At 28.0% G+C, this 14,227-nt stretch overlaps 1 protein-coding gene across 3 annotated transcripts in view; it reads left to right on the top strand.

Annotated features, from left to right (window-relative positions):
- The window catches only part of LOC126835469 (voltage-dependent T-type calcium channel subunit alpha-1G), a 126,496-nt gene that overhangs the window by 77,515 nt on the left and 34,754 nt on the right, over window positions 1–14,227 (top strand). For 2 of the 3 annotated variants that reach the window (XM_050568084.1, XM_050568086.1), the window contains exons 10-15: window positions 6,910–7,067; window positions 8,389–8,498; window positions 9,047–9,256; window positions 10,450–10,656; window positions 10,736–10,966; window positions 12,624–12,775. In XM_050568084.1, the coding sequence (XP_050424041.1) occupies window positions 6,910–7,067; window positions 8,389–8,498; window positions 9,047–9,256; window positions 10,450–10,656; window positions 10,736–10,966; window positions 12,624–12,775 (1,068 nt within the window). The remainder of the gene's footprint in view (window positions 1–6,909; window positions 7,068–8,388; window positions 8,499–9,046; window positions 9,257–10,449; window positions 10,657–10,735; window positions 10,967–12,623; window positions 12,776–14,227) is intronic. The other variant, XM_050568085.1, reaches the window with a different exon arrangement.

The raw sequence follows: 14,227 nt of genomic DNA, 5'->3' as shown, positions 1-14,227 counted from the left end.
CCTACTTCGACACAGGTTCTCTTTCAATAGACGAACGAACCATTTTTAATTAAATTAATTAATTTAATTTAAATAAAACCAATACCTTCTCAGTTCCGCATAGAAGCTAAAATATTATGTTAACTGTAAACCGCGTCCTTACAAAATATGAATAAATAATAATTTATAACCAATCATAATATGGGATTTGACATTTTATTTTTTTCTCAATTTACAGAAGTGTCTTATAAACCATATATCTTTTAAACTTGGTAATTCTTTTAAAAGTTTTCCTATTTTTTTTCTGTCAAATAGAAAATCGATTTTAAATATTTGAACTTTTAAAAAGGAAAAATAGACTTACAATGAGGTTGTCATGTCTTATTAGGATAGAAATATTACTTTTAGTTATAAGGTCTTCTGTAATCTGTAACACTGAGCTACCTACATTTGTTGTTTTATATTATAGTTATCGAAAACCTTCTATAGATTTAAATGTAATGTTGTTTGACATTTGCGTTGAGTAAAAAATATCATATTTTGTAATAACCTTGTTTTTATATTTCTATAGTTAATTTAATTTTCTGAATCCCGTTTACAAGTCTGTATTTTCACTACAATACTTACTCATATTATGATGTTTGCTAAATACCATAGCCTGCAATAATGCTGTCTAAACAACATTAAGACACAAAGGGAAGGTTTGTCATTTCCCCCTTAAATCATCGAGCAGAGGAAAAAACTGCTAGCGATCGTGAAAAAAACTTTAACTTTGAAAAACATTTAACTACGGATGAACTGAGCAAGAAAAAAATTTAAGAATTTGTGTTTTAACGAGGATTATCAGATTCAAAATAGTAATACTCGATTTGGCGTTTTATTAAACACATGTTTTTAAATTTTGTACAGTAAAATAAATGGTTTTTAACATTAAAATACAGAATATGCTCTTTAAAATATAGTATTCCTGTAAATTGTTTAACAAAAATTATTCAGTGCTTTATTTATTTACCGATTGTTGTCAACTTCTATATTTTTTAAATATTTCTTGATAATTTTAATATAATTTATCGCATTGAAACAATTGCTACAAACTTATCATTTCGATAAATAAAAATTAAAGCGAAGATATCGTAATGCATAAGGTAAAAATATACTAACAATAAGTCAAATATTTTTAATAAATTATATATTTTCTATTATGTCATAACCGACAGGATTTTTAATTAATCATTAGTCATGACTCATGTTTTTTATTTAATATGTTTTAATTGAGAACAATAAACGTTTTTTTGTATACTACAGTTTTATTTTAAATATATAGCAAATTTTAAATCCATGCATATCATATTTTATTTTACTAAATACTCAAATATATAAAATATATTATATAAATAAATAAATAACTATATATTTATATATATAGTTGAAATGAACAGTATACTTGAAAATACACTTTAATGGAAAACTTAAACTTACCATGAAATCCGATTAACAGAATTTTAAATACATACCTTTTGGCAGTAATCTCAGTTCGTAGTGAAATGGGGCACGTGCATTTACCATGGGGCACTTACTACTTTGCCATCTCAAATACCTTCCACTCAAACATCGTCAAACAGGCCAAAGGCGTTTATGTATTCAGTTGTATGAAATTAAATCCATTCCCCACAAATCGATTTGTTTAAAAAATAAATACTTAAAACATATTTAAATATTAAATGTAATGTGAACGTATTTCATTATTCTTATGTCATTATTAAAGAAGGATTATAGCAGGCGTACATTGTATATAAAGCATTATTGTACCCATTTTGCAATAAATCAATCACCTTCACATTAGTTAAATAGTATAAAAAATATCATAATTGTTTCTATTGTTTGCATGTGGAATGCACACTTAACCACTTTTTAGAACAAAAAAAGAACAAATAACTAATTAGAAGGCTCTAATAATAAGTTTAGTAAATCCTTTTTTAACTTTAAATTATGAGTAGTACAATTGATAATTTTAAATTGACATGTTGACGTCTAAAAACTTTTCAAACATAATATGAATATAAAAGAAAATGTAATAAATGATCTAAAAAAAATTAAAACAGATTTATGTTGTCGACTAATTAAAAATTTCTCCGAATTCGTCTGTTTTACAAATTAATTATGTATACAAATTAAAAACAGTGATTTAGTTGTAGCTTAAATGTTCCATTAAGATATAATTTGCATTTTTATTACTTATTTATAATAAAGCTTCAGAGCAAGAGTATACAGATAATTTCATATAAAATATAAATAAAACAATTAACAGATAATATAAGAGTTATGTAAAAGAGTTATCTCAAAATGTCGAAAATATGATCTACATATTCTTGGTGAAAAATTGTAATTAAAAAAAATTTTTTTTTGATATGCAAATGTTTCCTAATAGACTACGATACTAACGATATTCTATTCACCACTTGGATTCTAAGTAAGAATTTCTATTGAATCCTTTAATTGTGCATAGTCGTATTCATGTATACACGAATAGTGACATTTCTTATCTCCAATGTTACTCGCATAATAATGGTTTGTTTGATCGATTGTTTTGATCGATGTATAAATACCAAACTTTGCCAATTTTAAGCGAGATAACTCCCTCATAGGTTCCTTAATAAACAGCCCCATAATGTATAAGCATTATTCAAAAAACAATATGGACAAAACTTTCCTTGTCGATTCTCTACCCTTATGCACCGCCTCTCGTTTTGGTTTAAATTATTATCAAAAACAATGTTCATTAAAGCTAAATTCACTCTCCACTCCATGTTACGCGGTTGTTTTCTCATTCCATCGGCATTATATCATCGTGGAAAATCACTGCGTCAAACTTTCTAGTAAAGGCATTCATATCATCCTGAAGCGGTGGCAGCATTTAATAATAATATTGCGTTTAATTGTATGATATTTCCAGTACACGTTTCATGTGTCACATTTCATTTTTCCATTAAAATTAAATACTTTCAATGATTAGGTTGTGATGACTTAATAAACGGTAATACGGTTAGAATTTAAGATAAATGCGTTCTCTTATTTCAGTTACTGTGAGGAATTAAAAATAGTAATAAATGTTTAAATGTAATAAGGCAAAGTAGTAGATTCCGATACCTATAGCAAATTATAGTACAGAACCTCAAATCTTGACTGAATGTCAATGAGATACAAAATAAAGAAAGATTTGGTGCTCTTATTAACTTTACTATGCAGTTCTATTGAAACTTTACCGCGTTTAAATTTAATAAGCTAAAAAATTCATTTTCTCTTTTAGCTCACACTTTTGGTCACTCGGCATTATTATTCATATTCTTATAATTATTTATTTAACGTTTTCGAGTATACTACCTTCTACCCATTTCCCGACTCTACTGGACTGATTTTTTATGTTTGGGACATAAACAAAAAAGATAATGATTCGAGTAATTATTATGTTATTAAATTAAAATGAAAATGAAAACTATGGCTCAAGAACGGTAAAAACATATTTTGTAGGCTGAATACATTTAAGCTATCGGATGCTACAGGCGATTTGAAGTAATGTTAGTCTTATAAAAGTATAAATTTAAACTTTACTGCATCTGCTAAATTTGCCAAAAAGTTTTTCATTTAACTTAAGGTATATATTTCAATTTATGTGTCGGGACTTAATGGCTTTAAAGAGAAATATATATTATACACATTTGTTGTGTCATCGTCGACAAAAGAAATATATTTTCTAACGTTATGCTTACTATTGCTCTATTCCAAAATAAATTACCTATTTATAAAGGTAATCTATATTTTACAAAGAAAAAATTGATAATAGCTAAGCATTTCTGTATTTAGATACCTATTTCAAAAATAAATACTAGTGCTACTGAAATAATTAATCTAAAAAATAAGCATACCTACAAGAACAAATAATATACATATGTGGCACAGTGGCGTTGTACTTGTTTCTCAAGCTATCGAATTTGATTTCATTACTTTGAAGAGAGTCCTGACAGAAATCCTACCTCGTCCCGTATAAATTTAAATCTACTATACATCCATATATGTATGGGTGCTTGATTGTATTCATACATATAAATATATGGAAATGCGTTCATAGGTTATATATGTTACACATTTGCTTTAAGAAAACTTTTGTCTTTATAACCAAATATATATACTTACCGATGTGTGTAAATGTAAAAAGTTATAGAATATAACATATGCTAATTAAATTACTAAAAACATTCGTTGGTATGTTTTGTTTTTCTACAGAAATTTAACATTTGTTTAACTTTTGTAACTTTTGAATAAACTTAAGTTCACAATCGTGTAATTTAAGTAACACATTTTTGACAATACAGGCCAACACCAGTGTTATAATGAAATGTAGCGCATACCACTCAAATCACCTATAATGACATGACTGATTTATATTAATGTTCAATGCTTCGTAGCTTGTACATCATAGTGTTTGTACAAAGTTTGGTTGTTGGTGCGAATTCATGAATTTTGATAGTTTTGTACTAAAACACTCCCAGTTCTCCATGTATAATTTGTCAATACACAAAAATTAATCAACTATAGTTGATTAATTTATAGGTTATAGTTTGACAAATTAAGTTTAACCATAGTTGACATTTGTCAACTATGGTTTTGTACATTTTAAAATACTTTTTTAACAACACAACACAAACAGATAATTTTTTTAATAAACAGAGATATTTTTATTTAATTTAATAAAAATATAAATGATTGTGTGTGAAATTAATTTACTAAATAAATACATTGTATCGATCATTCGTTATGAGAAAATCTAATAATCAAAATATAATTATGTGAATTTAAATATTCTTATGCGAAATTCACACTGGTCTAAAAGTCAGTGGAATGATTTATATAATTTTAAGTAATATAAGAAATCATAGCCTAAGTAATTGTTTGTTGGTAAACATTAAATTCCAGTAAACGAGGAATTTAAGGCTCTATTACGACGAGATTCCGGACGTATTTGTTTTGAAGACAAGTTGACACGTTTCCCGTATGAATATACACACTTACTCACATTTCACTCCAAAAGCTACTACACGTCTAACTGTACTCTAAATATATTATGATAGTCGTTCGTGAGTATTTGTTCCCTAACACGTTTTTTAAAAAGAAGACCGATAGTGAGATAAAAACAGCCCTAAACGATGTTGTTATAAATTGACTAATAAAACTTAAAAGCTGTATATTTCCCAAAGTTTCTTTTAGGGTTTTGCATTTATTTATTATTCGGACAGCCAAACGATATTTTACGGAGAACCCTTTACTTTTATAGGCACAATTCACTAATAAGTCATCCATGAATAAATGCGATTACCATAATGTTTACACTTATGTTTATACTAGTAAAGATTCTATGTTGTTCGTAGTGTATTGTGAATTCTTCCAAACCATTGAATATTTTCACATTACACCACATCGAACTCTCGAGAAATATATACAGCAAATATTAGCCCCAAAAGCTAGTCATCATAATTCATGTACAGCAAACTTTTATTATTATTTTATTATAATGTAATGAGTAATATTTGTTTTACAATGAATGTTGTATAATGCATACAATAAATAATACTTTGGCGATGTCTAATGTTATGCGTATATATTATTAGCTATAAATAAAATATTAGAAGTGTAACGTACAAAATTATTTATCGTTATTAATAAATTAAAGGACGCTAATGGATAAATTATAATTTAGAAGATATTTAGTCATATAAAGCTGTTCTGAGAATGAGTTGTAAACTTATTACCCGTTCAAAGTTTTTAATAATATATTTGTTAGTTACAAAATCAATAAACATGCGCATGGGCTACCATATGCACAGGTTTAAATTGTTTCTGTTAGATAAGTGTTTATGAACAGTCATACTTCAGCAACCCTTCTTAACTAAATCCTTAAATTATCTTACACGTAAAACTCGATGTAATGTTACAACGTACATTTTTTTCTTCGAAAAAGTTAAATCTTACTAATTTTTACTCTTTATAACGTGTAATATTAATAAAAATACGCCTTAATAGAAATATTGTATGAGAAGAGCAATACTGAAGTCATAGAACGTTGTTTTTTTTTCAGTGTTTAACTTCTATGCTGAGAGGGTTTGTTTTAACAATGATTTGTTTTTCAATTTTTTGTATCGTGGACCCACAATATCTTCTAAAAGAACTCGATTGGCAAAAAAGTAATTTGTTCACTCATTTCCTTTCACAATCAAGAAAAATACCTAAAGAGTTTATATTTTTCATTACCATATTTTTCAACTTAAACTGCGGCGTGCTATAACTTTTTTTTAGAAATATTGGAAATATTTACAAATCACTTCGCATCGAAGTAATAGAAATTTACAAGTTTTTTATAATGAGTATTAGGAAGACTTAAAATAATAAGAACATTGATTTTTGTCATGTACAGATTACAAACGGATGACATACCAACTGCTATACGAATTCATATTTTTCTTGTGGTAGGCTAATTTATTTGTAAAATAAAAACAACCATCCACAATTTATTTTAATTTTTAGAAGAATATTGAGCAGTTATCGTTAAATTAAGATAATGATGAACGTCGCAAAATAATGAACAGTCAGAAATCACAATATGAAAACATATAAATATTGTTTTTCTTCTATATAATATTACGAGTGTATTATAATTTATAACTGAATATGTTGATATTTGGGCCTTTTGAGTAGGTGATACTAGTTGCAAGCAATTCATTAATTTACATTTCCCCAATTCCTCGCATCATCTACCCTCACACTTCTCATCTCTCGACAGGTTTCATCCCCTTTTTTCTATCCCTACGCCAATCGGTCCACACCCATCTTAGTTTGATTATTAATGATCTAAAATGTTACTGTGTGTGTGTGTGACAGGTACGTCGCTCATCTATGGAGACGAGGCAAGCGAAAACTGATCAAAAAGTATCGTGTGTGGATGCTGCGGCGACAGACCGAAAGAGAAGAAAAACTGCAACAACGAAGCACGACAGTTGCACTACTTTCGATGAACAGTAATAACAACGACAAAAATGGTAAATATTAAGTCGATAACCCGTAATTTAATTTTAAAGTCGTATTAAAACAATAAGCAAAAGAAAATATACAGGTGAAAACTATTTTTTTGTAAATATAATTCGACTTAACAAATAATTACACTAAAAAATTGTTTTCAAGGAATCTAATTTCATATAGTCAAAGCCTATAAAAAGTTTTTTTTATTACTATTTTTTATTGATAATAATTAAATGTTCACTTAAATACAAATGTTACCTTAAAGAGTATAGTCTAATTTTGTAGAACTTTAATTTAAAATTATATATTTCTTTAATGGGTATAGTTTTTTTTATCAGACTATCATAATTAATCATGATCTATATAATATGCATATTGCATAACGTGTGCCTTCATTCTTAATCACCATCTATAAAATATTATATTTTCTTTGCAGCAGTTGTGTACAATTTAATAACACTTAAAAAACATTAAACGTTCTTTTTGTAATAAAGTTATTTAATATTTTTTTAATGATATAATTTAATACAGAAAAAAGTATATTTAAAATTTTAATATAATAATCATAATATTAAAATATAATCAACAACCTATATATAGACAATGCTATTTTCTAAATTATTTAAACAGTTAAATTTTTATGTCTAAAGATTACTAATACTTTAGACTTAAATGTCAGTTAAAAAAAGCTAGTTTTACACCTATTACGAGCGTGTGGCGTGTTCATAATAAATTAATAGTTAATTGTTTAAGACAAAAACATCGAAGCTAAAAAACTATAAATAAGATCGTTTAGGTCCATTTCCTAAATAAAACAGATTTTAAACATTACCTAATTGGTACCATGTACATATTTAATATCATGATTAAATATATAGTCAAAGTTTTCTTGTATGATCTATGTTATATTTATATCTATAATAACATTTAGTAATTGTGCCAATTAGTATCAATTACATACGTATAATTAAATGATTTACAATAGTTGCCATTTATTAGCGTAATAAACCATTAAAAAACCAAATTTCTTTAAAAAAGAAAACAAGTGTTTAAAAACAAACGATCTAAAAGACCTTTTGAACATAAAAAAATATGGCAAATAATTACACCTTGTGGAAGTAGTAAACTTTAAGACCGACCAAAACTTAAATGAGAATAACGTTTTAAATAAAAGTTGTTCCGTATGATTAATATGCAAAACTTTGGCACGTTGAATTTTTCTCACCAACTATAAGCACTGTTTTAACACCAGTAATTATTGCTCCATAACAGAATTAGTGTTAGCAAACCATTTATTATAACGTACGCTATTTAACGTTATTAATCATAACATAAAAACAGTTAATTTTTTAGAAGCAAATGAAAATAAACAAGGTACTTGTGGCAACAACGACGAAGTAGAATCGTTACAACCAATGCTTCGTTTTGTGGAAAACACTCAAATCGATTCGGTAAGTTTTAATTTATATAATATTAATTAAAATGTTTGAAGATATATTTAATCGTTGCAGAAGTATTTCGAAAGGTTTTAAATGCGTTATGCCTGAATCTATGTATGCGTAAATTAATGAATTCTATCCGAGTGTTATTTTTTTTTTTTTATATACCAAACAAAAATATTATCTTTGTCCGTATAATATAATAATTGTTTGAAAGTACTATATTATTACCATTATTATAACTTTGCGTTAACATAAATCATTCTCCATTATTAAAATCATACAAAATATTGTATTATATTATACGCCAAATCAAAGCGTCAGTCAAAAAATATTCTCCCGTCCCGATTGTATTTACTGTGTAGTATTATTTTATGGCCGAGGGTGTGTATTTTGTGTGGTTTTGAAACAAACGTGCGTGGTAGGCTAGCGCGGCGTACACTTGACCCAATAAAACGTCAAGTCATATATACATACAAATGCTTGTACTTTGTTTTTTACATATATATATATATATTTTTTTTTTTCATTGCATTTTGTGTTCCACCTCCCTACTACAGAGTGGAAACCTTTTGAGTCCCGGTTCGACGTCCAGCAACGGCGGAATCGTGTCAAGGAGACGAAGCGTTGTAGTGGCTTTCAGCGACGAGTTAATTACTAGGAGTAACCCTGTCGTAACCGCTGCCGGAGCCCATAACATTTGTTCGAGTGAGAAAATGACACAGACGGGCGACGGCAATGTGTGGAACAACACAACAGCGGTTGCTGTGGTAAATAAATGACATGGACGCACAATCTGTGTGCACAATCGTTATTTGGTTTATTATTAAAGACAAATTTATTATGAAAAAACAATAACAACGACAACAACACGAGTAAAACGACAACAGCTCTCTATCATAAAATTTAAAGTTTTGTTTTACGCTCCAAGTTGTCATCAATTTCAAATACGCTTGTTTAACTCCACGCAATATAAATATTTTTTTGGATTTTTTCTGTTTACAGAATACGATTTTGTTACCTATTTGATTATTTCAAAAAATAATAAATGCCAATAATGGGACTGTAAAATGATAAAACAGCATGTTTATACAAAACAACTGAAAAGGAAATTTATTTTAACGTTATTTATTAAACAACGTATATATTTTAATAAAATGTTTGTTACATGCACGATTATTTCTTTATTATTCATAAATTAGAGTCAATACTTGCTATGTATACCAATTTTAATACTAAAACCATAGTCACGCAAGATGTTTGTAGGCTTATGACTGGGTTAGAGTTAGACAACTGAAGGAATACGACATTTTTCTAGGCAATTGGTACATTTTCAATAATCGTTTATCGTAAATGATCATATTATTCGAGTTTGTATATGATTATTTTGTTTTACTCATTCAAATGTCGAAGAGTATTGCTCACGAAATAACCATTTTTTATAATGTAATAAAATGTGTTTTTTACTAAATGTATATATTATTTTACAATAGGTGACGTGAAAAACAAAATTTTATTGCCATTTTGATAATCAACTCCAATTACAAAAAAAATTACTTAATAAAATTCTTAAACATAATTATATAAACAGTTTGAATACACTTTCCTATAAACGTATACATATTATTTTAAATTCAAATTATTTATATTTAACAAAACTGGCATTGGATACAACGTATTCTTATAATATAATATTTTTTATGTTATTTTATGATAAAAAAAATGTAATTGTTATGCCTTCAATTATTTTGGAATTACTATATCTTCCGACTATTTTCTACTGTAAGACCTAAAGCGCCTTGTTTGCTATTTGACTTTCTCTATATTTGGTATTTAATAAAGTTGTTTAAAAAAAAAAATGTAAATGATGACCGCTTTAAAAATAAACCATGCTTTTTTATTGCTGGTTACGCTATTCGTCATAAAACTTATTGTATACTACAGATATTTTGTAATTGTTTAGACCAATAATACTACAACTGTACCAGTCGATCAGGACATGACGTGTCAGGAACTTTTGGCGTTGAGCGGCGCCCTGTCGGCGGCTCTTCCCACAGGCCAATCCGCACTAACATCCTTGCTAAAGACACTAAGCAAAACCGGTGGCGTCCCTGTGGCGACTATCATGCAAAACGTGAATCGCAACAACCGGACAAGGCATCCCTCACTTGTAAGTGTTTTCGCAGTAACTATTTATTAAAATTATTTTTATTTACAACATCATAACGTTATTTATCCTTGTTCTCCAGCTGGACAGGCAATCGGAAGGAGAGTTAATGGTAGAAGATGACCATTTGGAAAGTAAAAACAAAGCTTGTCTCACCGACGCAGTGGGTTGCCTACAGATTTATTGTCTGGTGGGCTGTTCCCTGTTGAGAGAGTGTATAAAGCTCCTTGTCAACCACAGACGATTTCAACAGTGCATTTTGCTCGCAATACTCATCAACACGCTCAGCATGGGTATAGAATACCATAATCAGGTAACTGCTTAAAAATATGTATAGAATATCACATTTGAACCTAATAATAAACTATGAAAACAATTTAATGTAATAAAAGGCGGTCAATGTAGATAGATTTTTACATCTACGAATATATGGTTTTTAAAATACTTCTTAATTAATGTTATCATCTTAAATGTTGAACTATTTAATTAAACAATTGGATGTTTATCATTTTAAATACAACTATCAACGCTCTACGTTGTTGTTATTTATATTAACTTATTTTGATACATTTTAGTATTTTTTATTAAGTACAAATGTGTCACAGATTAAACACTTTTTTTGATTAATAAACATAACGAAATTATAAAAAAAACACTTTGATATCTGCACATTTTTGCGGTTGTCGTTGGTGCATTAACGTATAAACCAAGAGTAACTACGAAATGCGCGCACCCCTTCAAAAATTGTTTAATAATAAATGCGTGCATTTAAATCTTTTAGTTTGAGGCCAAAAAGCAAATTATTTACTGAAAATAATTTTTTAATACAAATATTTTTTACAATTCATTTTCTAATTATAGATTTATTAATAGTTTTTATTGTACTTTTTTCGTTTTTCTAAATTGTGAATGTTGAGTTAACATAAAAACAAATCGTCGATATAACCTAGGTAAATAATCCTAATCCTAGGTAGGTCTCATTATTTTAAATAGGTAAAAAAAACTATCTACGATTATTATTTAGTCGATGATAGAGAATGTGCGTAGCTATGTAGTTGGAAAAATGTTTTAAATCGTTGTCAAGGATGATGTGATAGTCCGAAAAAAAAATTAAGTATAAAAAAAAAAGTCTTAATTACTGAGCTAATAATTATTCATCATAGTTTAATCTTTAAATTAAGATTTTGTAAAGAAAAAATGCCTTTACCTAACTGGGGAAATGACGTCCTATTGAGATCACGTATAACACCAGAAATACTGAATGAACTTTCTGAAATAAATGAAATAACCGATTTTTGAACATAGAGATATAAGTTATAAATAAACCGACATATTTTCCATGACTTACATTAAAGTTAACGAGTTTGAGGTTAATTCATATATATCTGTGATAATGAATAATTTTAAAGCCATGTCATACAATTTCTGTAGATGTAGAAATTCTCAAAATAAAAAAAATAGTAGTAAAATTACAATATAAACTTTAAAAGCTACAAAATTAGTTTTACTGTCGATTTTCGTGCTTCCTTGAAAATAATTATAGGATAAAAAAAAATGTTTCAAAAATGTATCTTATTTGATCTCTTTGTGACGGCTAAGAGCTCTTAAAGAAGACCATACAGTAATTTTATCTGATTCACCTTGGATGAAACAATGGATTTGAAGTCCTTAGTTCTTCTCAAGTGTTAGTACTCAACCGATACTTGTGTCCCATTTTTATTTGATATACAACTTCATCACTTCATATTTATTTGTTGGCACAATAAACAGTGTAAGTAAAAATAAAACTAGTACTCGATATCCATACATTTAAAAAGGTGTATTGGACATTTTTCATCATACATTTTTTATAATGCGATGTCAGATAACGTACGTAAAATGCCCCGAACAGTTATGTACCGAAATGGCCTATACATGTCGCCGTCTTATTGGCCAAAAAAATGTTAATATTATTTAATTCGTGTTTACAGCCACAGGAGCTCACTGTCATTGTAGAATATAGCAATATTGTATTTTCTGCTATATTTGCTGCTGAAATGTTACTGAAAGTAATCGCAGAAGGCCCATGCGGTTATATCAGTAATGGTTTCAATGTCTTCGACGGTATTATTGTCATATTGAGGTAACAGTTTACAGCATTTTGATATTTTTTACAATAAGAATACAATGTGATCCCGTTCAACAACAATAAAATATAGATTAATTATTTTAAATAAAACTGTTTCTAGATTTAATACATGATTACGATGAAAAAACATACACTGTTTTAACCGACATATACCATTTATGTTAAATATAGTCACAAAAAAATTTATATCACATAATATTAAAACTAATAAAATTCATGGTTTGATAAAAGTATAACAATATAAACATTATGTATGAATTCGATTAAATTCTTTATGGTCTTAATTTTTGATTTTTTTTCATTAAAATATATCCGCAGAACCAGAGCCTTCGATTCGATAGTAGCATTAGATTTGGTTAAGTTCCAACCGAATGTTTTTATTGTTTATCTTTTTCACACTCTACCAACCATGCCGGTCCTACCACCCACATATACTACTACAATTCTGCAGTAATAAAAAAAAAACATTTTTTTCATACGTCATATATCCATGAAACGCACATATGACCTTACCAGATGTCGTTGCAGCGATTGTCAGTCAGACATCTTGCGGTTTCTATACATAATTCAGTAACAGGTGCGACGGTACTGTGCCTTGTGTATCGACAAAGGTCAGCTCACCACCCATTACTTTACACACAAGGGTGCCAGTGCCTATAAATTATTGTTTATGTATATATGTGTATGTGTGTGTATTTGTATTTATAGTGTGCCTGTTAGTGAGTGTTCGTCCCTCTATTTCCTTTACATTTTTATTTAGTTCTTTTAAGTAAATATAACAGATTTCGGTAAACTTCAGTTCGTACACCGTGTTGTTTTAGTCAGGTGACCTTCCAAACGCTATTGCGCATTCTCTCAATCCCACCCGCTCATTTCCTTCTCATATTTTATACACGAACACCCGGAATTCTCTAAGTGATTCATAAATTATATTTCAGTTGTATGTAATCTTAAAATAATTGTCTTTAAAATACAAATGCAGCCACGCTAATTGAATAGATGATGGTAAAGCATTATTTTATACAAATTTAATAATGATAATAAAATTAATTTTATGCGAAATATAAAATATATAATATAAGAAATACAAGTGGCAAAAAAAAAAAACTGGTGATTTTCCTAATTGTATGTAGAAAGGAGAAGAATTTTGTAAATTTTTACCCGTAAAACGTTTTATTGATAAAGCTTATAAAAAAAAAAACGCAGTACTGAGAATCAAGACGATCAATAGTACAATTATTCCTTCATAAAAGAATATCAGATAACATAGAATCTTAGTTACTTTATTTTTCATTTAAGTAAAACTGAACGTTGAATTTCTTATTTTAAACGACTATACCTAATTATAAAGTTAAGTATAAAACGTAGTTGTAAAAATAATGTTTGATTTTGGGATATGATTTATGAAATTACACAGGATTATTCGTAACATGAATGCCATATAAC

Source organism: Adelges cooleyi, unplaced genomic scaffold, assembly GCF_023614345.1.
Source record: "Adelges cooleyi isolate 19-005CV unplaced genomic scaffold, UGA_ACOO_1.1 ACOO_flye_CR_arks_rails_tigmint_CR_PRNA_23, whole genome shotgun sequence".
NCBI classification, from domain to species: Eukaryota; Metazoa; Arthropoda; class Insecta; order Hemiptera; family Adelgidae; genus Adelges; species Adelges cooleyi.
Note: the sequence above shows the minus strand (reverse complement) of the source record. Positions and strands in the feature narration are given on the sequence as shown.